At 45.8% G+C, this 25,720-nt stretch overlaps 1 protein-coding gene across 1 annotated transcript in view; it reads right to left on the bottom strand.

The window, feature by feature from the left end:
* Positions 1-25,720, bottom strand: part of SHOC2 (SHOC2 leucine rich repeat scaffold protein) — a 1,004,889-nt gene that overhangs the window by 517,259 nt on the left and 461,910 nt on the right. Inside the window, exon 5 of the mRNA XM_069611778.1 lies at positions 11,241-11,429. Within this exon, the coding sequence (XP_069467879.1) occupies positions 11,241-11,429 (189 nt within the window). The remainder of the gene's footprint in view (positions 1-11,240; positions 11,430-25,720) is intronic.

Below are 25,720 nucleotides of genomic sequence, written 5' to 3'. Positions count from 1 at the left end.
GACCACAGAATTCATAGGATTTTTATAGGGTTTTACACAATGGGGTTTGTGTAGAAAATCAGCAATATACATTTAGTCTATTACATGGTCAATGAGCGCACTTATATCCTACGACCTTGAAGGGCATGGCTTAATGTCACTGTGCTAGCTCTGTCTGTACAATTCCTCTTGGCCTACCCATGTGACACACTGTGCTGGCAGCTGATTTCTCCATATGCAAAAGGCCCCTATTGGGCGACCAGCACCAATGTGAGGACTACTCTGGGGCTCGGGCATATGTGCCTTGCACTCATGTCTGAAGTATCACTGGGCAAGTCTGAAATTAGCAAGTTTAAAAGGCCATCAGCCAATCACAGCATTGCATACATCTTGACACATCATATCCCTAGTCATGGCTACAGTGAGGTTTTGCCTGTGATACCATAATTAGGTATAGGAAAATCTTAAATACGGTGTCTCGACAGTCATGGCCGGTGGTGCAGGTTCCACTAACAGGCAAAGCCCCCTGCAAGAAGCAACAAGTTGAAGTGCTTGGGACAAAAGGAAGATGGACAGATCTGTGATCTAATGGTGAAGGAGCACCACATCTGCCCACGCATTACCCACTCTGCAGCAGAGGGTAATAGGCTGGTCAAATGGAAGTCCTTTTTTTTCCAGGACCTGCCGCTCCCTATGCTGCTCACACCTTCAACTCCTTCAAGCAACGGACAACCAAAGTGAAATCTCCCAAAGTTCCCCCCTCCTACCCCGCACTCCAACTAGTCACTGACATAGCAATGATGGGGTAAGGCTCTGAGGAACCACTAGACCAAACAAGGCTTGTATGGGATTCAAAGGCACATCTCCCGCATTTGCCCAGAAGAATACATGGGCGTACCAAAAAAAAAAAAGACAAAAAAAAATATTCTATGAAACTGTTCAGTGCCCCTTTCACCGGATCGAGTGGGGACAACCGGATCCTTCCGTCTGAAGTTTATGGCTTTCCGTCTCAAGGCTCGCCTGTGCTGTTAGACATATAATCAATGCATCCTGTGCTGTTGCTGCTGCTGGACACTTGGCTCAACAAAGCATACCCCTGTGCCAGCCTCCTGGCATAGAGACATCCAATGCCATATCTTGCAGCACGTCTGAACTGAGACTGGTGAGCTTTGAGTGAAAGGGTCATTATTACTGGATCTCCGATCTGCCACTCATTCGCAGTCATTGAGCTGTTCTGCTGCCTGCAGTTCAATGGGCCCTCCTTCCCACTGCTGGGTATCCAGGTGCACTCCTCTGGCCATCTTCTGCTGACCTTGTAATCTTGCTGTCAAACTAATCAGCAGCTGTTTTAAAAGCTCCACTCCAAAGACTCTTCACTGCAACATCTTCCTCTGTTGGAGATCCTGCCTCGAATGTGGAGGTTTGTTCCATTTTCCTCTATGTCTCCTGTGCGAGATAGCCCATTTGGAACAGAACTTCATCCTTGCCTACTGGTGACATCAGTCATATACGATTTATTTTGGTTAAAAGAAAAACGACCACCAAATCAACAATGTACATTGTAAAATTAATATCACTCTTGTGTATAGTTACAAATCGTATCAAAACATCCAATCAGGCAACTCCAAACTGCAAAGATTTAAGAGACGTTTCATATAAAACAGACACTTTTCCCCAATTGCTAATGCTGACCTCAAATAGGTCAGTAGCATCCACGAGATCAGAGGTATTAGCAAGGAAAATAAAAAGCATTGCAGGCCTACATTGACGGAAGTTACAATTGTGTAACAAATGTACTATGGTACGTTTTCGAATGCAGTCGTACGTACATAGGACAACAAAAGAAAAACACCATCTAGTGTAAAAGATCATCCGAACCATTATTACACAATTCAACATGACATTCTCTGGATTGCCCGAAGCCCAAGCGGCCTTAACAGATTTTAAAGGAAGTATGTTAAAACGGGCTCTAGTAATCTAAAAGTTACTACTTAAATAATTTTGGACAGAAAGATATGCTGGTGATTTGCAGTTTTCCATAATTCTAATTCTTCCCTCCAAGTGCCCAATCTGGCTAGAAGTGCATTTTGGTATATTTTTAGCTTGCTCTTATTTAAAAACACAGGATTATTGATCTGAGAACCGCTGTTGATCTTATTTGCCAATTTCTTGACATGGGCTAACCAAGGAATGGCAAATATATTTTTCTCAGAGTTCAGCTTCCATTAAATCATTTGTTGAGAGAGAGAGTAGTGTTAGGGTTTCCCCATGTATGTAACCACAGACAGAAAGGCTCCAATTTGAACTCGTCCTTCAAGTATTTGAGCCCTAATTCTTGATTACAGCAAAACTGGCAGCAGATTGCGGGGAGCCAAACAGTTGCTTCCAGAACTTGTTTTCACCAACTTGTAACTTGTTACCAAATCCCCAGAGGCCCATACCATATTTTGCAGGGGCAAAAGCTTTGGCATTGCACATTTGTGATATAATCTCAAATGGGGAAGATCTGCAGGATTTAGCTAATCAATGAATTCCACCAATCGCCTGCGCCATGCAGTTTGTTAATTTACTAAAATGGTCTTTACACGATAACAAGGTGGTAGAAGTCATACCAAGGTATTCAAAATAACAAACAAAATGTATTTTGAACCCATATGCAAAACAGAGCGAGATGATCCTACCCGCCGGGAAGAAAGAGGGGCTCACAAATCATCACAGCCAATTTAGCCACATTAACTTCTAAATCAAAACTTCTCATGCATTTAGAGTAAGCATCCATTAGCCTTTGCAGTGCGCACGGCCTTCTCATTACGACCGCGTCATCCGCATAGGCAAGAATGGGCAGGGACAGATCGCCAATATGCAGATCATCAGCTTGGCAAGCTTCAAGTATTAGCACAAGTCTATTAATATATAAAGAAAACAGAATCATGGCCATTACACACCCCTGCCTAACAACCAGCTCCACAGGGAACCAATCTGTACAGTTCCAATTTCTACCACTAATCTACAGTCTGGATGCTTATTGAGTGGACTCTTATACTGGACTGTACCTTGAGAGTCCACTGATACCACCATGGGTGGTCTTTGGGTCCAAAACGCCTTCAGACACCCAATGTGCAGACACATTACTTAACTCATACCATAGCATTGGGCCATTGATGAACAGCCACGGACTTTATATTTGGACTTGGGGTGAACCTTTATGTTTAAGGCTTGTGTGTCTTACAAAAAGAACAGTGACTTCTGTGAACTAATAAAAGATGGTATGGTCCTGAGTTTTACCATATTTCATAGTCATTTTAAATCTATTTTGATCCTCTGCAGAATTCTATAAATAATCCCCATTATCTAACAAGGGTTGAGCTTGGGCAAAAACAGCTCTTTTCTTACTATGTTTTAGTTTGATGTGTAAAAAATTAAATAAAATGTATATACTTAACGTCCCCCAACAAACATGGCAAGTAAAACAGTCTGCTTCAGCTTTGCACTACTGAAAGCATTTTTAGATCATGGGCATTGGGGTAAAATCGGTTTGGCTCGATTTCATACTCTACACAGCAAAATCAGTGCTAAATTAATGAACTACGTTTTCTTGCACAAGGGCAAAGTTCTGATAGTCAGACCCCCAACATTCAAATTCAGTCAGAAATAAATACGTGGCTTTGAAATCTAGAACGTGTAATAGTGGGTGGGAGGCACTAGCTATTAACTAGATTCAGGAATAGTGCTGAACCTGCATTAAATAGATTAAAAAACAAGTCAGGTAATTTCAGGTGCAATAGGGTTAAAGCCTCAAGGCCACTTGAGAAAAGGGAAAATTGCACAAAACCAAAACAGATTGTTGCCAAACGGTGGACCTAAAATGCACTCTTTGGAGGACGTATAGTCCCAGACACTTAAGTGGTCCTGGTTCTGGAGGCACCCGAACTGGAGGAGTCCCAAAACGGACCTGTACGGTAGGTATGTATTAGCAGTTTAAGCAAATCAAATTACAGAACAATTTTAAAAGATCAAGAATTATTCCCAAAAAAAAATATATATATATGACAATGCATTACTTACCGTAAAAGCATTTCTGATGATTGTATCTGCTTAGATTCACATGCTGTGCATAGGTCCGACATCCAGTGGTCACTGCGGAGTATTGCATTTTGTTTTTCGTAGTCGAAAAGGGACGTCAACAAGGCGTGTCTGAAATACTATCCCTATAGTGACGTGTGTTGTACTCAAAATCCCTCACGCGTCGAGGTCCCTCTGTTTGTATTTTTCTGCCCTGAGGGAGCCTTCTAGACGTGAGTGAGTACAGAAAAGAGAGATATAAAAGGAAGTCTATGTTCCTTCCAGCCGAGCGGGGAGGAAGGGTGGGCGCATGTGAATCTAAGCAGATACAATCATCAGAAATGCTTTTACGGTAAGTAATGCATTGTCTTCTGATGCTTGTTAATCTGCTTAGAATCACATGCTGTGCATAGACTAGCGAGCAGTACCCGGAGTTGGCGGTGGGTTATGAGAAGGAACAGTAGAGAAAAGATGTCTTAATACTGCCTGACCCACCTGGGAGTCAGATCTCGAGTGTGCATCTAGACAGTAGCGTTTTGTAAAGGTGTGCACAGAACTCCAGGTAGCCGCTTTGCAGATGGACTCAAGGGGAACATTTGCAATGAATGCTATGGACGCCCCTGTGCCTCGAGTAGAGTGTGCTCTAGGCTTAAAGGGCAGTTCTCTCTTAGCAAGAGTATAGCAGAGAGTGATGCATTGAACAATCCATCTAGAAATAGTGGACTTTGAAACTGCATCCCCTTCTCTTCCTGCTGCCACCGAGACGAAGAACTGATTAGTCTTCCTCAGTGGTCTGGTTCTTTCCATGTAGAACATGACCGCTCTGCGCACATCTAGTGTGTGTAGAGTTTTTTCTCCTAAGTTGGAAGGATTTTGAAAGAACGTTGGCAGTTCTATAGACTGGTTTACGTGGAATTTCGATATGAACTTCGGAGCAAACCGTGGGTGCGTGCCTAGAACCACATTATCTCTGAACTGTAACAAAGGGGTCTAGAACAGAAAGAGCCTGTAGTTCACTTACCCTCCTGATGGAGGTGATAGCTATTAAAAAAGCAGTCTTAAGAGTGAGGTCTTTAAGAGATGCTTTGTGCATGGGTTCGAAAGGTGAGCCCATGAGTCTGGTAAGTACCACGTTAAGGTCCCATCCGGGAGCTGGGTCAGCTATCGGGGGGTGTATTCTCTTTATTCCCTCCATGAAGGCCTTTATAACAGGGATCTTCCATCACGACTCCTTGAGTTGGGAAGTGGATATGCAGAAAGTGCCGCTAGGTGGACTTTAATGGAATTGAACACTAGACCTGAATCCAATAAGTGGGTCAGGTATAGAACAATATGTGTGGGAGAGCAGTCAATTGGGTTGATGCTTTTCCCTCTGCACCAGATGACAAATCTCTTCCACTTGCTAGAGTAGCAGTGGCGAGTGTTAGGTTTCCTGGCTTCCCTGAGAATGTCCATACATCTCTGCGGGAGCAGTAGATGTCCGAATTCTATGATCTCAGGAGCCAAGCTGCTAAATTCATGTTCTGGGGGCATGGATGCAGAGTCCTGCCCTTGTCTTGTGACAGCATGTTGTACGGGCAGGGGAGTTTCACTGGGGGAGATAGGGACATCTCCATCAAGTGAGCGAACCATGGCTGTCGGGCCCACATTGGGGCCACCAGTATCATGGTTACTTGTTCCTGGTGCATCTTGTGCACCGCCTTGTTGAGAAGGGGAGTCGGGGGAAAAGCGTAAACAAATTTCCGTGACCATTGCATCGACAGACCGTTCCCCTTGGATTGGTTCTGGTGGTACCTGGAGGCGTAACTTGGGCATTGTGAGTTCTCCAGGGTTGCGAATAGGTCTATTTCTGGGAATCCCCATTGTGTGAAGACGTCGAAGACGATGTCTTCGTGCAGTCGCCATTCATACTCTTCGGGCAGGGGGCAGTCTCTGCTGAGTTTGTCTGCCAGCAGATCGAGTTCCCCTGGTACATGTTCTGACAGTAGGAACATGTTTTGTTTGAGAGCCCACTTCCATATATTTTGGGCCAGTTTGGACAGTCCTGGAGAGTGGGTGCCCCCCTGCTTGTTGATGTAGTACATGGCTGTGGTGCTGTCTGTAAGGACCAACACAGTTTTGCCTTGTAGGTGTTCCTGGAAGGCTTTTAGCGCCTTGAACACAGCTAGTAGCTCCAGTAGATTTATGTGTTTGGATGCTACGTTCGGAGTCCACACTCCGTGAGCAGTCTGATGGGATAGGTGAGCCCCCCATCCTGTTAGGGATGCGTCTGTGGTTAGAGTGGCTTCCGCCGCGGGTGTGGCAAAGGGTTTTCCTTTTTCCAGGTTTTCCTTTGTCCATCATCGTAGCGAGAGAACCAACCTGCAAGACCACCACTGGATTCATCCCATAATCCGCTGGCCTGACACCACTGGCTGTTGAGCCACTCTTGCATAGGGCGCATGCGCAGGCGCGCGTGAGGTACCAAATAAATACACTACGCCATCATGCCTAGCAAACGCATTGCTTTGCGTACCGTCACCTCTCGACCGGTCACATATTGAGGGATCTGAAACAGCATGTTTTGGACCCTCTCGTTGGAGGGGAAGACGAGGCCGTCCTTTGTTTGAATTAGAGCCCCTAGGAATTGTTTGATTTGGCTGGGGTCTAGGCTGGACTTCTTTTCGTTGATGGAGAAGCCCAACTGGAACAAAAGGTCTACAGTCTTTTGGGTATTGGAGAAGCATGTTTCGTAAGAATCCCCTGTTATGAGCCAGTCGTCGAGGTAAGGGTAAACTGGGATGGACAACCTGCGCAGGTGGGCCGCTGCCACTGCCAGTACCTTTGTGAATACCCTTGGTGCTGATGCCGAAGGGTAGCACTCTGAACTGATAGTGTTTGCCCTCTATCATAAACCTGAGGTATCTTCTGTGCGCTGGCAACATTAAAATATGAAAGTATGCCTCTCATGTCCAATGTTGTCATGTAATCTCCCTGTGATAGCAGTGGGATCACTTCCTGTAAGGTCACCATACGAAACTTCTGGGGTTTGATAAACTTGTTCGCTGGGCGCAGATCTAATACCGGGCGCATGGTTAGATCCTTTTTGGGTACAAGGAAGTACACTGAATAAATAACTTCCGTTACCTGAGATAGAGGCACAACCTCTATGGCTCCTTTTTCAAGCAGTTGTTGTACTTCTTGGAGAAGGATGGCAAGGTGTTCCGGTGTCATGCGTCGTCCCCTCGGGGGTCTGTATGTTGGGGAACTGTTGAATTCGATGCAGTATCCGTGGGCTACGGTGGAAAGTACCCAGCGGTCTGACGTTATTCCCTCCCATGCTGGAAGAAAGGATGTTATCCGACCCCCGACCGGTGTTGCATGGGAGGGGACGCGAATCTTCGCGTCACTTGGTGTTGTTGGGGGCTTGGGAGCCTCTGGGGGTGGACCCCCGCCCTCTCCCTTTGCCCCTGCGCTGCCCTCTTTGGCTGTACTGCCCACTATTGGTCTAGTAAGTGGTGGCAGGGTACTGTTGCTGCTGATTCTGCTGTTGGCCACGAAAAAAGCGTTTGTTGCCATAGCCGCGTCTGGTAGTGGGCTTAGAGATCTGGTCAAGAGTTTTGATAGTATCGAACTCTATTTTAGCCATTTCCAGAGCCTCATCCACCGCCTTCCCGAAGAGGTTTGAGTCTTCAACAGGTTTATTTATTAAAGACGCCTGTGTCTCCGGTTTGAACCCCGAGTTGCGCAGCAATACATGGCGTTTTAGGAGTATTCCCTGAACCAGGGAACGTCCCGCTGTCTCAGCAGCATCCAGAGAGTTCTTTACAATACTCTGGTTGACCTGGGTTCCTTCGCCAGTTTGGCCCACTGCGCGTCCGCGTAGCTGGCTAGCAAAGAATAGTTGTTCGCAATTCTTGCCAAAAAGGCAGCCGAGGATATGACTCTTTTAGCAAGGGCATATAACCTCTTGCCCTCCTTGTCAGGTGGTGCCTCACTGGTGGACAGCGGCACCCCTGCCCTCTTCCTTGTATTAGTTACTACAAGGGAATCCGGAATGGAATGTCCCCTGATGTACAGCGGGTCTGAGGGTGAAGGAGTGAAAAGTTTTTCAATCCTTGGATTAACTCCTCCGATTAGTGCGGGTGCGGATAGCGAAGGGATGATTCTTCTCTTCACTGAAGCGAGGAGGGGAATGGTCTGGCTGACTGGGGGTTTCTCCTTAATTACTCTTTCCACAAAGTCTATTTCCGGAGAGATTTCCCCAGTGTCCAGTTCGAAATGTGCTGCTGCTCTGCGCAACAGGGCATTGAATGTGGGCTGATAGTCAATGGGAGACGTGTTTCTAACAGGTGAATTGTCAGGAGGATTTAGGTTCAGGACATCAGTGTCCGAATATACTGATGGGGATTGCCAGGGTCCTTCTTCTGGATTTTCTCCGAAGCCTTCTCCTACCATGTCTGGGCTGTCTTCCAGACCTTCCTCTTGGTTCTGTCCTTCTTCATTGTCCACAAAATCATCCTCCACTTCTAAGTATTGTTCCTCACCAGTGAGGTCATACACATTATGGAAGTCTAAGGCTGTGTCCTGCCTCGGGTATTTGGCCCTGGGGTCCTCCTGAGGCCCTTCTCTTGTTCTCTTGGGAGTGGGAGGGTTCTGGGTGTTCATAAACCTCTCCATGCAGAGATGGAGCCTTTCCATGGTTTCATGGGGTACCCCTGAGCGGTCTAGCGGGGGAAAATTAGTGTTATCTTGCTGAAAACGGCTCGATCTCTCCCAGAACGTTGAGGAAAGTGTCCCGTCGCCCTCCGAAAAGCCTTCCGGTGTGCTGGGGGTCCCCCCGACTGAAGGGGGTAGTCCCTGTCTTTCTTCGGGCTTTTTCGGCGTGTCTTTCGACCTTTGCGTAGCGCTCGACGTGTCTTTCGGCGTATGCTTCTGGGCGTCGGCCACAACGATCCTCGCCAAGCTCTCTGTGACTCGTTTGTCAGCGGAGGGCTGTGGTTTCGACGTTACGGGTGTCGAACGTTCTCTGGCGGCGTGCGCTCTCTGCTGGTGCGCGCCGGCTGATGGTTTGGGGCGGCGCCCTTATTTGCCGAAAGCCCAGTCGCTGGTCGCGGCTGCGGTTACGAGAGGGGCTTCGAACCTGAACGGTCCGAGGAGGCCGCCGGTGTAACCTGCGTCTCCTTGGGCGCTGATGCTTTCTTCGTCTTCGACGAAGAAGAGCTATGGGTTGTGTGTTTATGTGTTGTATCGTGTGCGTCAGTGTCGCCGGGGTGTTCATCCCCATAAGCAGGGCGTGAGCCGAGCCCGTCGGGGCCGGGGACAGACGACGAAGAGCGCGAGCGCTCTTTAGAGGGGTGTACGACTTCCGTAGCGGAGGTCGTGTTATCACGTTCCTCGTCACTGTCGGTGGTAGCTGCGGCGGGTGAAGACCCGGCCTTCGACATAGCGTAGGCCGCCCACCTCTTGACCCTACAGTCTTTTAGAGTCTTTGGCTTTAGAAGCCGACAAGCCGAGCAACCCTCCTCTACGTGATCGAGGGGCAAGCAGCGGTTACACCGTGAATGCTTGTCCTTCCAAGTAAACTTGCCCTTACAAAGTGGGCAAAACCTAAAGGGTGTCCTCTCCATAGCTGAGGCAATAAACCGTGATAACTACCCCAAGGGAAAGGAAGGGGAAAAGGAAAGGCATTCTCAGAAAAAGAATCAGAGATGTCCCACGACCCCACTCTGTATTTGGCCTGCGAGGCCAGGCCACGTGTTCGGCAACGCCGAAGGATCTCCTCCGCTCGTCCCCTCCGTCGAAGATCTTGCTCGGCGGAGACAGCTTCACAACTGCGTCGAGTGAGGGATCAATATATTAAATCTTTAAACAGGAAAAAACGACCAAAGGTCGAGGAGATGGAATCTGCAATGTCTCTCGAGGAGCTCCGCGTAAAGGCGACCAGTAGCTGGGCGGAAAAAAACAATCTGAGGGACCTCGACGCGTGAGGGATTGTGGGTACAACACACGTCACTATAGGGATAGTATTTCAGACTCGCCTTGTCGACGTCCCTTTTCGACTACGAAAAACAAAATGCAATACTCCGCAGTGACCACTGGATGTCGGACCAGCATGTGATTCTAAGCAGATTAACAAGCATCAGAAATATATATATATATCGCACTCAATTATAGCATTCAAGTAACTTAATACTTCAAGAGTAAATGCATCCTCAGTTTGTGAAAAAGAACAGTTTTAGATGGTCAGGGAGGACTAGTGATATTACATATCAAACACTTCAGCAAATACATTGTCATTGTTCAGTGCACCAATTTCTTCAAAGTAAATCAAATAGCATATATCAAGTAAAGACTTGTGTTCACAACATTCACACAAGTAAGTGCAGTGACATCTAGCCACTGAGTCCTAAATATGTCCAACTGCCCCTCTTAGATTGTAGAATTGCCAACGCGTTTCACAATCTTAAAGTTCCATCTTCAGGGCTGGGGAGCTATTTGTTCCTAAGTGTTGAGGTATAATTCTGCTTGTAGAGACCCAAGGGGTTACAAGTAGAGCGACTCAGTGTAAGCTAATCTTGCGGGTAGGCAATAAATGTGTATAGAAGTATCTTTTAGTGGTACTGACCTCCAAACTACAACTGAAGTCAGGTTTACCCTGACCATATAAAAGGATTCTTTTTCACAGAAACTGAGGATATGCATTTACTCTTGAAATATTAAGTTACTTGAATACCATTATTGAGTGTGATTTTTTTTTAACAATTTTTGATCTTTAAAAAATGTTTGGTAATTTGATTTGCTTAAACTGCTAATACATACCCACCATAATAGTCCGTTTTGGGACTCCTCAAGTTTGGATGTCTCCAGAAGCAAGACCACTAAAGTGTCTGGGACTATACGTCCTCCAAAGAGTGCATTTTAAGGCCGCCGTTTAACAATCTGTTTCGTTTTGTGCATTTTCTGAAATCTAGAATGTCATGCAACTGACCCAAAAGCTGAAAAATGACTCCGTCCAGTGAAATTAATTCTTAGAATTAACTTTTGTTTTCAAACACACCGATTACCAAGACTGACTAAAGTACACTATCCTGTCTAACAACATCAGTGGCAATTTGTTTTACGATTCTCTTGAAAATCAAAAAACACAAAGAAATCTCATAATGGCTTCACAACTTCACTGATAAAACCTTAAAAACAAGTGTTGCTTTTTCGCTCACCTTCATATTTAGCTTACTTAATACTTTCGCTCTTGAGAAAATTCCAAAAGGGATCTTATTGATGCGGTTGTGCTCCATGTTGAGTGAGTAGATGGTGGAGAACTGAGACGGTCCCCCAACAGGATATGACTGGAAGCAATTCCTGGCCAGAGTTAAATTGCTTAGGTTCACAAGACTGGATAAAAGACCCTGTGTAAAAGAAAAAAAGAAAACTATGAACAATGTTAACATACAATCTAAATAAGGTTCAAACCCTTTTTTAAAGTAATGCCTTTTAACATTCACATTTAAAATGAGGCGCTTTACCTCAAACTGAGCCCCAATTAGTTTCTTTCAAGTACATTCGATATTTATTGTTAAGCCTAGTCGAAACAATACCTTACTGAACACATTTAAATGTTATGCGATTTCATGCAGAGTGCCTTTTGAAAGCAAATCTGTATCTCTGTGTTGTGGGGCCCTACATTCTGGGAATGTTTGTTCTAAGCATTCTCTGGGAAATGAAAAAAAATCAAGACCTAAGAATGAGAAAATATGAAAGCTGTCCATACCGCACATGCCACTTCATACAATAAGGCAGGGGGTCTGCAACCTTTGGCTTTCCAGATCTTTTGGACTACAACTTGCATCAACCTTAGCCACTATAGCCAATGGTTTGGGGCCAAGGGAGTGGTAGTCCAAAACATCTGGAGACACAAAGTTTGCAGACCCCTGCATTAATAACTGTGGTAGACCCTTTGTTCGCTACTGGACGTTCTAGTCCATTGACAGTGTCAAATTAAACAAACAAATTGTATAGTACGCATTACTTACTCAGCAAGCATCTGTCTGTGGCTCGTATCTCAGATTCCCATCCTTTGAACCAGCCACTAGGTGGCAGCCTATGCAGAGTATTACACATTTTTAGACGGGCGTTCATATCACACTACAAACCACAAAAAGACTATTATACAATAAGTAATGTTAGTCTTCTGAAGCTTGTGAATCTGCTTAGATTTCTGTGCTTTGCATAGACTAGCAAGCCGTGCCAGTATAATACCTCGGTGGACAGTAGCAAATCGATGTTTACGCAAAGCTTGTCCCAATTGAGAATCAGCTTGTGTTTGCAAATTCACAAAACAGCATTTTGTGAATTGAGCTCCTTATTGCTGCATAAGTCTAAGGGTTCTAAGGGTGCAGAAGGACAACACAAAGGCGGCATATTTGGGGCTATAGACTTAAAATAAAGCAAGGAAAAAAAACCTCTTTCCCTATTCCTAAAACAGGTTTCCCTTCCTCAACTAAAGAGCTGAGTTGGCTGTTAAGATGTCTGCTCAAGTAAAAGTGTCCACCATCCGGTGTCAAGAAAACCGTACTTCTGGCCCTTACACTATAACTAATAAAGCAGACTGTGCCAATTCCAGGAGAATGCCTGCCTTCTCCTGGGTTATGGTCAAAGTTATGTCTCCTTGGTGGGCCAGGAGAATGGCTTTCGCCTGGCTTTTGGTTTCAGTCTTAAATTAGCCCGGGGGAATGACTCCCTTCCCCAGGATTGTTGGGACCTTCCTCCCGGTGCACGTTACCAGGAGAACGACTCCCTTCTCCTGGTTAGGACACAATCTCTTACAACCAGGGGGAATGACTTCCTTCTCAAGGTCTTCTCATTGGGTTTCTTGCCTATAACACCCAATGAGTGTTAAGAGGGCGTGCAACCATGGTGTCTCTCTTTGGTTTGGCCAACTTTCCTGCAAGTACTGCCACAAGGCAGATGACCGACCCCGGTTTCTCTCCACCTCTTTGTCCCCTTGACTGCCTCGCTTGCCAAGTACTGACACAAGGAAGATAGTCCTGCTTGTAATCGCGGTACAGGGTTTGTGCTTCCCGCACATTCCGTCCCCCGTCGGTCACCACGCCGCTCATGTTACCTTGTCCGCACCTGGGATGTACGGCCAGTTCTTCCTGGTGTCTTCTCCACGTCGGTTTTTTCACCTTGAGGACTGCCTGCCCGGCCCTAGGAGCGACGGTATGGAAGTTGCTTCTTGCGTTTGCGTCACCATCTGCCAGCCTCCCGTTACTGTTTGCATGCCACCAGTTAAAAGTGGTCTTGTCCTCTTCTCCGGGAGCAGACTGCTATTGGCTGCGTCTTGGCCTTCTCCCAGTCTCCTCTGTGCTTCATGGTCTATCATCCTCGTTGGCTCCGTCTCTCCAGCAGGCAGTCCTTTGATCTTTATTGCTAAAGCAGGACCATGCCTCCGGGGACGTCTATACCGCTGCATTTCCTTCGAAGTATTGCAATTCATTGCTCCTGTGTCCGTCCCCATCCCAATACTTTCCAGGACTGTGAGGTAGTCTAATGTACAACAGCACATAGGAATAGTCTACAAAGATAAGCAAAGGAAAAAGAGGCTAGAATGGGGAGATCCTCCCTCATACCACCCCCAGGGTGACTATCTGGTAGGAACCTCACCTCCCTGGCCTCATGGGAAGGACCTCCTCCCCCCTCCCCCCTCCCCCACAGCTGGGAGAAGTGACGACATCTAATGATTCATCACAGGGTACACTGGAAATGAAATCTGGCGTAGTGTCTGTGCTTGGAGAGAAGTCTTTGAGAGCATTTTGCCAATGTGTAACAAAATTGAATGCGCTTAAATCTATTTGAAGATGGTGGTGAGGATCCCCTGTCGGTCCCGTAGCAAAAGAGACTAAGAATTGGTTTGCTTTACAAATCTTGGGGTTCGCTTAAGTAGAACAAATTACTTACCTCTTCGTAATGTTCTTTATAATTGAGGTTTCTCCCAAAGATTCCTCATCTTGGATATCCATTTCCCAACGCAGCTGCTCTTTGGAACGTTTTCCACCACCAAGGTGTCTCTGCTCCACGTCTCTCCATACTCCACACCTGCTATGAAGTCAGGGCCAATATATATATTGAGGCACAGCACCCTGTGATCTTCATTCCACCTCATTTCCCTAGCACTCTGATGCGTAGGGACCGCAGAACTGAAAAATGTACTAGCTACCCACAAAAGGGGCATGATGGGAGGGAGATTAGGATCATCCATTAGAAAAAAAATTACAGAGGTAAGTAATTTGTCTTCTAATAGATTTCTTCCTCCAAATTACTCATCTACGGCGGACACCCAAAGCAGTACAGGAGGGAAGAGTGCAAGGGCACTATCGGTACCAGAAAGCTCCAGAGTACCACTCTGCCCAAATGAGTCTGCTGCCCGGATTAGAAATCCAAGCAGTAATGTCTGATAAACATGTACAGCGCAGCGTAACTAGCTACCTGGCAAATGTCGAGATTAGGGACTTAATTTCAGGCAATTCTCTTATCAAATGAGTTCAGATGCTAATGCTCATACTTACCAACTAGATCCCAGCATTCCAAGAGGATGACCCAACTTGACAGTGTCGTCACAGCCCTGCTAGCAAGGGCACCTGCATAATCCACAAAAAACCGGTAACGTTTACTGAAGTCCCTCGTCAAAGAGGCATACTAGCAGTCAGCCTGCACCAGGTCCAACAGATAGATACACTCCTCTGCTTTGGAAGAATAAGGCAGAGGAATAAAGACAGATCTTTTGAGAGCGATTGAAATCATAAGTACCTTTGAAAGGAAGATTGAACATCATTTTTACTGTCAGTACGCACCCCTGCCTCTCCACAAGAGCTCAACGTCAAGGAAATTCCCTGGAGGAGAGTTCCCACTTCCTGTACCCAATGGAAGTGAGGACGTCACTGGGCAGAGCCCGCTCATCAGGAGAACATCTCGTCTAGAAATTCTTCACAGAGCTCCCATTCATGGGTGGCCGAATTCTGTCTGCTCAATGCATCTACAATGACGTTCTGTCTTGGTGAGATGAGCTGCCATCAGAGACTAGTCATTCCACAGAGCCCAGAGCCAGAGTCTCATTGCTTCGCTGCAAAGAGGCAAGAACCCCACTTCACCTTTGAGTAGTTCATTGCCAGCAGGTTGACAGTCAAGATCGGCACACTTCTGACCCCTATCAGAGAAGAGACTAGGGCCAGGCCGAATGCTCTCAATTCCAGCAAATTAATGTGTTTTTGGGACTCTGATGGAGACCACAGGACGTGGACTATCAAGTCTCACAGATGAGCACCCCAACCTTTTAAGGACACGTGGGACTATAGTCAGTCAGTGGAGCCAAGATTACTGAAGCAATCTTTTTTAGTAAATTGTCCCGTAGGTAGCACCAGGTTAGGTCTCAGGACACCTTTGGCAAGACCTGCCAATGGTCTGAAGTGAAGCCCTGCAACAGACCACTGACAACTGAAGTCACTGGAGCTACTACCTCATGCATAACAGAGCTTGTGGCTCCACAAGAATGCAGGTGGGCATGACCGACAGCACAGTAAGGCTGAAGACAGAGCCCTCCCCTGAGATTGAAGGACATGAACCATCTTTGAGATGCTCGCCACTTGGTCCTTCATCAAGAAGGCCCAGACAAAAATGTCCAGAGGTTCGGGGAGAAGACCAAGCTGTGCAACCGGCTTGCTGATGCTTGGTCTGAGGATCGAGCTCAGATATACAGGTAGGGAAAGGCGTCTCTCTTGAGGCGAGATGCTACCACTGCCACCACTTTGTGAAGACCCTGGATGCCAAAGGAACACCGAATGGCAGGACTCTGAACTGGTAGTGGCAAATGCACACAACTAATCGCAGGCACATGGAAATAGGCTTTATGGAAATCCAACGACACCAGCCTGTCCTGCAGGTTGGAGGATTTGGGCAAGTGTAAACATCTTGAACTTGTCTTTTTGCAGGTACAGATTCAGGAGCCACAAATCCCAGCATAAGAAGCAAGCTCTGCCCTCCTTCAGTAAAAGAAAATGGAGTACCAGTCTTTGCCGATCGAGGCATCAGATCAATAGCACCCTTTGTAAGAAGCGGACGAAGCTCGCCCAACAGGGCAGGGTTTAAAGGTAGATCCTAGATGGAGGAAGATGGACTGGAGGGTGTTGTGCAAAGGAGAGGCAATATTCCTTGTCAACGACTTGTAAGGACCAGGCATCAAACGTGGCGAGGTATCATTTGGCACTGAAAAGGGAAATCCCCTCTCCCCACCAGGACTGTGCGGTTAAAGTCCTATTCACAGGGGCTTCACATCTAAAGCAGCAAGCTTCCTCCCAGAGTAACTTCGCCCCTACACTTGTTGGGGCAGCACTGCAGCGATTTGTCCAAGGGTACTCCTCCCTGGCCCCTAATGTCTTAGGAGGGCAGAAATCCTCTACCTCTACTCATGGGGGTAGTCTGCGTTGGTACCGGGCCAAGGGGGGAAGGGAGGTTGTAGCTCTCCCTTGTGGCAGGGGAGTCACCTGTGTGGACTGGAACCTCTGGAGGGACTTAACGGTCTATGTCGAAAGGCATGTCCCAGAGTTTTGCGTTGAAATCAGGGGGTGAAACCCAAGGTCCTCATGCAGGACTACCTCCTTAATTCAGTCACTGCAGCCATGGACAGTGCCACGGTCAAATGTGTCCAGGCCTGGCTGCAGATTTTGTGGGAATTCTCCTTGCCATCATAGATCAAGGCCTGAAACCATGGAACAAAGACCAAAAGAAAAAGTTGCTGTGGCACAGGATCCATGAATGGCCCTTCGGTCTAGACTGCCTGAGCCAAAATCCTCTTCCTCAAAAGTATAGTATCTTACTCTCCATCTGGAGGGAAAGGATGTGTCTTCAGGCTCTCAGGGGAGGTATGAGAGGAAAGAAAAGCAGGATCTGAAGGCACTAGACTGTTTTGATAGTCCCTGTCCACAGTCAGCTCCCCCCACACCCCACCCCTAAGCATGGCTTTTGTCCATAATTGCATTACAGGAGCCTCGATGCTTGGTTAAATGTCAGTAGGTTCTCCCTTTGTGGGCCTTCAGCAGGAATGTCCATCAAATCCCATTTTACAGTCTGGAAGGGGCAGATAACCCCAAGGTCTCTATCACCGGAGTCATCAGGTGTTGAAAAGAAGCTGAGGTCTCCGTGGAGTTGGTGCAGGAAGCATATTCAGCTCAGACGACCTGCCCAGCCCCACTTGCTCCTGCTAATCAGCGGCAAAGCCCATCAGTTGCCCATTCTGCTCACGGACCTCATACAAAACCTCTCTGGGGCACAAAGGTTTGAGTCCAAAGGGGATGGGATCAAAATCCTCATCAATGTTGCAAGAATACAGAGTGGTGTAATGACAGTGGCAGAGCCGGCAGATGTGCAGTCACAGACTGTAGTAGGGTCTGTCGGCTCATCAGAGTGAAGTGGATTCAGATGGCACCACCACCGTCGATGTGAAGGTGTTGGCAAAGAGGTCTAGCACCTAAGCCCGGAAGGTCTCCCATTCCTCTGATGTTTAGGATTGAGTTGGGCACGGTAACTGCAGTGCCTTTTCCAAGGAGTCCCTGGATCAGTGACTTTCTTCAAAGAGGAAGAATGCTACCTGAATGAACCGCTGGGGTAAGTGTGACATTGAATGTTTTTCTGGTCTTTACGGAGCAGAACCATTTGTCAGCAGCTCTGCGCTGGTTGGCCTCAAATAAGTCACTTTAGAACCCTTTTTTGTGGAAAAAAGTAAACCATTCAACAGCCTGCTCCCAAGGAGCCTTAAGCTGCATCAACTGGCATGACCCCAAATCCTGCATAAAGTGTTCCTCTCCCAAATACTATAGGTACATTCTGTGGGACCAAGACCGACATCTGGCATCTAGTCTGCATAATAGTTCAACCCCGAACTTTAGTGGATTTGACATGACATAAAACCGAAGAAGCTGCAGCGGGAAACAGTGTTCGGTAAAGTGAGGGTTTAATGGATAGCCAGAATGCTACAATTGGGATCCAGGGTTGATTGATTCAGCTTAGCAGGGGTCCGGATACAACCTCCTGGAATTGGTTTGGGCACCCTAGTAAAGAACAGAATCCTGCCCCACTTCTGTGGGAGTTGGAGCTGGATCCTGAGGATGCGTGGAATATGTCCAACAACATCTTGGTGGACGTCCCACCTAGACTGGTCCTGAGGTTCAGGTCCTTTCATGGAACATAGCTGGAGTAAAAAAAAAACATATGCCTGATAATGACTGGTTTAAATGTATCTGTTATTATTCGTTTGCAGGAAACCTAGGCTCCCCATATCCAAGGGTAGCCTACTTTTGTTATACCAGCACGAAAAAGGGAGAAGGGCCGTCCAAGTGGTGGTTTGGTTACAGGGGTGGAGGTCTCCCTGTTGAGGCTTAAATTTGGGGATTCTGGCTCACCTGATCTGCTCGAATTGCAACTTAAGCTAAGGGATGACTATGATCTTGCTGATCAATTTTTATAAAAGGACCTTGCCTTGTAGCGGCACAGATTTAATTGTCGAGATGGTGGGTCATGTTTTGAACTGGAGACTTTTCTCCTCTGGTCTCTTGAAGATTTTGGCTATGGGGGATCTTAACCTTCAGTTTAAGCCCCTATGGCATGATTGACATCATGGACAAGGACAGTCGCTGGGGAATAGGGCCCCTCAAGTCTGCCTACTCGGCTAGGCAACGTAGGAATGGCGAGGAGGTAACCATTCTGCTATTGTCGCCCAACCCAAGGGCTTGCAATGGCCCATTTCCAGGGGATGCCCCAGCAGTGTCAACATTTGTAAATAAGTCGGGCCAATAGAAACATTGATTACATCTTTGTTTATTTTGAGGCCTGGGATCTAGTGAACACCTATATTTGCAAAAGGATTGAGAACGATTATCCTCCCTTGGTCATGGAGGCGAGTGAGCGCCTCTTGAGGGGATTTCCATAGGGAGGAGTACCCAGTACTAAGGAAGGAGCTGTTCAGTTGGAGGTACAGGGTCATGACAGGTGAAACATCAGTTGGGGCAGGCGCGACCTAGAAAAAATTCTGCCATTGGCATACCATATCGCCCCTCTACTGGAAGAATTTGCCACCGTAGACACAAATGATGCAGTTGCATTAGTTCCCATGCATGAGAGTTTGGTTGCGAAGGTGGGGTCTCCGTTTTCCAAATCCTCAAAAAGGTTACCATCCAATGGTACAATAAGGAGGCTAAAGGAAGATTGATTAGTGAAGCTAGTATTCGAACATTGTCAAATAGCCACGGGTTGAGGACGGCCAGAGCCGAATAGCACAGATTAAGGCATAAAAAGAGGGTATGAGGGATACCTGGGGCAACCTGTTGAATGCTATCAGCAAAGGGGGGCTCGAAGGGCTTTTGGGATTTCATGGGGACTGGGCACAGAGTGCGATCAAACACGCTGCAGGGCTGCATCAGAGAACAAACTTGGGTAGAATATTATAGTTGACTCTACAGCGTTGGAGCCCAAAAGCAGTACGACTCCCTCTGAAGGGGATCGCGCAACGAACAGATGCGCTCAACTATTCCCCATTGGTATTGACTTGTGAAGAGGTTGGAAGAGCGCTATTGCACCAAAAGTTCAGAAAAGCGGCAGTTCCGGACAAGCTACCAATAGATTTTTACGTGAATGAGTAGGTTTTCTGGGTTGCGTACTTAACAAAATTATATAATGCAATCTTAAGCTATAATGTGGTACCTGTGTTCTGGACCAGCCCCTAAATTGTCCAGATTCACAAAAAGGCCCCACAGATCAGCCTTCCAACTATAGACCAATCTCGCTATTAGATATGGGCGGGGGGTAAAACCTACGCCAGGGCTTCCACCTGGCCTGGACAAGCAGTAGTCAGATCATCAATCACCGCTGAGCCCAAGTACAGTCGATCAAAGTCTGCGGCTGGTGGGTGATAAATAAGCAGTTCTCCGGAAGGTCAGCATTTACGCAATCTATGTAGATCTGCTTACTGTATTTGACACTGTACCCAGGCATCGCCTTTTGGAGGTTCTCAGGGGGCATGAAATTCCGGTGGCCCTCTTGAATGCCATCCAGAGTGTGTATACGGGCAAAACAGCAGTGGTCCGATGGGGAATTGATGGCAGGGCTTCCAGTAGCATAAACATGAAAATGGGCGTTTGCCAGGGGTGCGTACTAGCCACCCTCCACGTTATTTTGCATTTTCATTAATGGTTATTGGTGTCATTGAGGAGTTGTTGGCCTCCGAGAGACACCAATTGCTAGCTGGTGTCAGGATACCAGTCCTATTGTTTGCGGATGATGCAGTCTTACTATCATTAATGTCCACTGGCTCACGTAAGCAGTTGGACATCATTTGTTGCTTGTTGGTAGAGAAACGGTCTGGCACTAATATAAGTAAGACAAAAGCTATGATTTTTAATGCCAACATTAGGAGGAAATGGAAAGAGTTTAAGTTGACCCTGGATGAAGGGGAAATCGAATAAGTAAAATTGTACGATTACTTGGGGGTCAGAGTGATGGCCTCCTGTGGTTAGTCTATGCAGTTTGAGAAAGCAAGGACTACTTTGAACAGATATGGCGGCGCCCTGACTAGGTTCACTGCAGCGCATGACAACAGGGTGGTGTGTGTCTCAGTTGAAGCATTTAAGGCCTAGGCCAGACAAGCTGCTATTTACAGGGCTGAGCTGTGGGGCAGATGAACATTTCTACATTGACAATTGTTGAAAATAAGTACTTCGAGATTATACTAGGACTGCCGTCCTGCACGCAAAATCTGCCAGTGTTAGAGACAGATATGCAGGGGACTGAATCTGCCAGCTTCGACCAGTGGTTTTCTGGGTTCGGCTGTGGACCAATGAGAAACTTGCTAAATTTGTTAAATATAGATAAGCACTGGTGGATGTTTGATCACAGTCGTGGGGCATCTCTTTGAAGTGGGCTGCACATGATAAAGAGATGCATAGGGGACATGGATCTCAGCAATTATTGGTGTAAGCCGAGCATAATTTCAACTAATTCTAAAGCTGTGGTTAAAACTGCCGCTCTGGCTAAAGTACAGTGTGAAATCTCTGTAGAAATAGCTGGTTCCCAATCCCTAGCATGTTATACTACTAGCAAAGTACAGGAGGGATATGAGTATTATCTTAATTATTTTAGCCCCACATTTGAAAGGTCACTGTACATGGTGGTTTGGGGATTTTGCCTATGGCAGTCTTGAAACATAAGTGGCATAAAGATGTCCAACCTGTGTGCCCATTGTGTAATAATGTGGAGGACTCAAGTAATTTCTTTATGCTGTGTCCCGTTTACATTGCCATTGAGAAAATGTTTTTGTAAAACCAACATCGTTGTACCGTGGCTGCAGGATTTGTTTAAATACTGCCGACATGCCTGCAGTTTATGCCACCAGTAACTATCTCAAGTGGGCATGGAGAGTACGCTGGAAGAAGTGGATGGGGATGCGAAATACTCCTCTTGACATGTAATCTTGCAATTTCTAATGATATGCAAGCCTCTTGCGCATTCTATGTTTAAATGGTGTAAAACAGTTACGAAGCAGTGTTCTTAAATCAAGCAGAGTGCATGAAAAAAAGAATTAAACTCAATGGGCAGAGCACCTCAATACATATGGGATAGATTACTCAATGTAATAGTATTGCATAGTCCGACATCTAGTGGAAGCTGCAGAGTAATACAGTTTTCGAAATTTGCAAGGGGACGTGGACAGGGTGTGCCAGTAATACTATCCCTAGTGAGACGTCCACTGTACCCATAGTCCTTCACACGTCGAGGTCCCTCAGATTGTTTTGCTTCTGACATGAGGTAGCATGAATTGTAGCACGAGTACAGGTGTATCAGACAAGCTCATAATCATTCATGCACCTTCTCTCCAAGGCGAGGAAGGGTGGGCACATTTGAATCTAAGCAGATGCAAGCATCAAATATACGATTACGGTGAGCAATGTATCCCTTCTGAGGCTTGTGGAATCTGATTAGGTCACATGCTGTGCATAGATTAGCGAGCATTGTTAAAAGGTGGTTGGTTGTGTGGATTCTGATTAGGAGGGCTGGGCATGTCGCTTCAGTTGGTGCTCATGTTTTCAGCAAGATAAACCCTTCTCGGTAACCTTTGACACTTTCGGAGGAAGGGCCGATAGCTTGTGACCAAGAACCGTGGGATTCCAAGAAGAGGTTAGCAGGGGTGCGAAGCATGTTTGTAGCAGAAGATCTGCATTAGTTATGCAACCACACGAGCAATTTCCCCGAACTATGCCACCTGAAGTTAGGGCAGGCGTGGTGTGTGATAACTGTTAAGCCACAGGAATGAGTTTGAAAGAAATCCTTTCCACTAACAAAGACACGTGAGACAGGGCGGCAAACAGCTGCCAATGACCATGCAGATTTTGTCTCTACTACATGCCAGCTATTGAATGTAATGTTAACCAAAATGTATATAAACTGTATGAACTTTGAATGCTTAGCTCACTCCTGCGGAGTCCTCTTGAATATGCAGGAAGTCATGCCCTTTCGCGAATGCTTAAATTGAATAAATGGATGACTGGTCCTGCCCAGTGATCGTGAGATTCTGGGAGAGGATTAAAACAAGAGCTGCCATGGGCTGCATTCAAATGCACACTTGGCTATCGGAATCCTACATGCAGGGACTATTGGTAACAGGGTCATCTGGCTAAAATGAAGGACTTCATGTGCATCCTTGTGAAACGCCGAATAGCGATAGCCTGGAAGTCATAAACAGGCCCAGAGATCGAAGCATGGTGGGCAGACCTGAAACGATGGTCACTAGTCGAGTCGACTGTATGGAACAGAGCATCACAAAGAGTGTACGCACGAAAGCATCGAGAGGATAGTTGCATAGAACACACTGGTACAGGAGATGTTGCACCCCCGCCCCTAGCAAATAACAATAGACACTGACATTTACCTGAACAAAGAGCAGAAGTTCAACACCTATCTGGGCCCATTGATAACCGGGAACCGACAAATCAGTTTGCCCCCTCCTACGTACAAAAGGGAGTGAAAAAGCAGCGCTACTTTGCTGCAAGCTAAAGTTCCCATTGAAAAAAGGGAAATATTTACATTTAAAAATGATGACACTGATGCTCTTTTCCTCCGATTCCTCATCACAATACTTTTATTAAGGAGACCCTGCCATGCCCATTCACATTCACTTTGTGCTCCAGCAGACAAGAACAGTATCCCTGAATGACAGGCTGTTGTTCAGTTCTGAAAGAATCAAAAAGCCACAAAACAATGTGGGAGTTCAAAGGGAAGAGAAAAACCGGAGTTGCAAAGAAAAATGCCAGCAGTTACCACATGTTTAAATGTACTTTTGCAACTAAGGAAGATACTTGTTTAAAGGTGTATGTTGGATAAGGCCCTGCCATTATCTAGCAAGGTGAAGGGGTTTGTGCTGTGAAACACATGAGAGATCTTATTCAACAGGCTTTATCTGATTTATAACAAAAATGTATAAAATAAGGAATTCAACTGCTTTAGCTACATGGGGGAAGTCAGCCCCAAACAGGTTTCTGCTTGGGGGGTGTCAGCAACAGAAGGCCCCCACATTAGATGCTAAAACACACAGGTGCTAATTGCTACCTTGGCAGACTTGGGTCTGGGCTGAGGCCTCGTACAATGGAACTTCTGGGACACCAATCTGTGAAGTGGAAGTGGCCATAAAACCTTCAAACTGGGAACCCCCCTTCCGCACAATGGGCTGAAGTGACAGTTGGTGGTAGCAGAAGAGAAAAAAAAATGGTCTAGTGAAGGACAAAGGCCAGCCCATTTGTTTCAAAATACTATTTTATTAAGAAATTTTGAAGACGGTTATTTTTGCAACAGAAATTCACAGGAATGGAAAAAGTTACAGTTTTAATTTCATTTTGTGGGTTTCGATTTAAGACGTTGTAGCCTTCACTGCCACCTTGGGAACAGAAATGGCAGAGAATTGGGTATATATTGGGCAAATATTTCACACTAAAAATTAACAATAATTGTTGAAGGGCGAACCAATGTCTTAACGACTGCAGAGATGGACTGGCATGTGCTGGATAAAATATGTAACCTGCTTATGTAATAAGTTAAGAGGCCACAATTGTACAAATGTGCTATTTATAATTTAGCTAAAGTAACTGTGGGAGGTTCTGGACATTGTAAAACTCACATCATAAATCTGGCATGCCCTTGAAACCCAACCAGCTGATAGGAAGGCGTTAACTATCAATCCAGTTGATTAGAGGCGTGCTAAGCTAAGCCTACCCTACCATATAAATCTATCATGTCACCATGCCCTATAAAAAAGGGTGGCTGACAGAACTCTAGACACTCTTTCCTGAATTTTCTGCGCCTGCGTTCATGATCTTCTACATTCATCCTGCCAGATTCCAGATCCCACTGCAAAGCCAAAGCATAGCAGATTCCACTGGAAGGTCGTGTGTCAACCTTTGAGGTCTTTCTCAAGGCAAATGTAGGGTTAGCGTGTTCCCGGATGGTTGGAATTGAAATCCTTATGTTCAGCAATGGTAGAGGGCGACACCTCTTACTCTCGGGTGAGTGTACGTGTAGTCTTCTGGTCTCGCGGTGATCTGCTTCAGTGAGCAGCTCTACCATTGCTGAACATAAGCATTTCAATTCCAACCATCCTCAAAGGTTGAAACACGTGTCGGCACTAATGGAATAAAAGTATATCACATACTCTGTACCACACATGACGTTTTTTAGCAATGAATGTGTTGGTCACAAGAGTTGACAACCAATTTGTGAATTACTGAAGGAAAAACAAATTAACAAATGTTGCAAACACCTAAGGTTGACATCGAGAATCAAACTTTGAACGTACCGTGGCTTTTTTTTTTTTTTTTTTTTTTTTTTAACTATATAGTCTAAATAGTTGAGTTTCAGTAAAATTTGCCTTTCAGTTTGAAAACCGATTTTCTCCAACTGTTCCATTTTCCTGAAAACGAACCTCATTCTACCATTCAAATGCCTCAATTCTTCACCTATAGCCCTCCTTTCACTTCTATATTGTCCCTGGGCTGTGCATCTATTACTCTGCCAAATAACCATATTCCAATTCAGCGTTTACCAGTTTTTAAATAAAAAAACATTGACATTTAAAGCTGAAAAAAGTGTAAATGCAACTTTTCGGTGTCCAGTCATAATTTCGAAAACAATTTCGAAAGTCAAAAAAGTCGAATCAAAAATGTCGAAAAAAAAATGTCGAATTGTTTTTTTTTTCGATATTTTTATTTGGGCTCTAGTTTCTGTGAAAAAAATAGGTAAAAATAAAAAAAGTGGGGTTGGGGGGGAACCCCCCCCCCCCATTTCGAAAAAAAAACGTCAAAAAAAAATTCGACTTTTTTTTCGACTTTTTGACTTTCGAATATTTTGTATTCGAAATTATGTCTATGAACCCAACTTTTCCATGTGCGAATTCGGCTGCACTGGGTTTTCAATTTTAATCTGCTTTGTGAACTGTATGCTTTTGTGATACCTTACCTTATGGTTGATAGTGCGGTAACATCCCTAATACTGTGATAAAACATGTATATATCATTAAACACACACATAATTATTTACTTATCAAAATCCGAGTGTCATTTTAGGCTTTTGCCTCTTATTTTGTGAGGTCGGATTTTGATTCTGTTTGCTG

Source organism: Ambystoma mexicanum, chromosome 8, assembly GCF_040938575.1.
Source record: "Ambystoma mexicanum isolate Mex_15411 chromosome 8, UKY_AmexF1_1, whole genome shotgun sequence".
Lineage (NCBI taxonomy): Eukaryota > Metazoa > Chordata > Amphibia > Caudata > Ambystomatidae > Ambystoma > Ambystoma mexicanum.
Note: the sequence above shows the minus strand (reverse complement) of the source record. Positions and strands in the feature narration are given on the sequence as shown.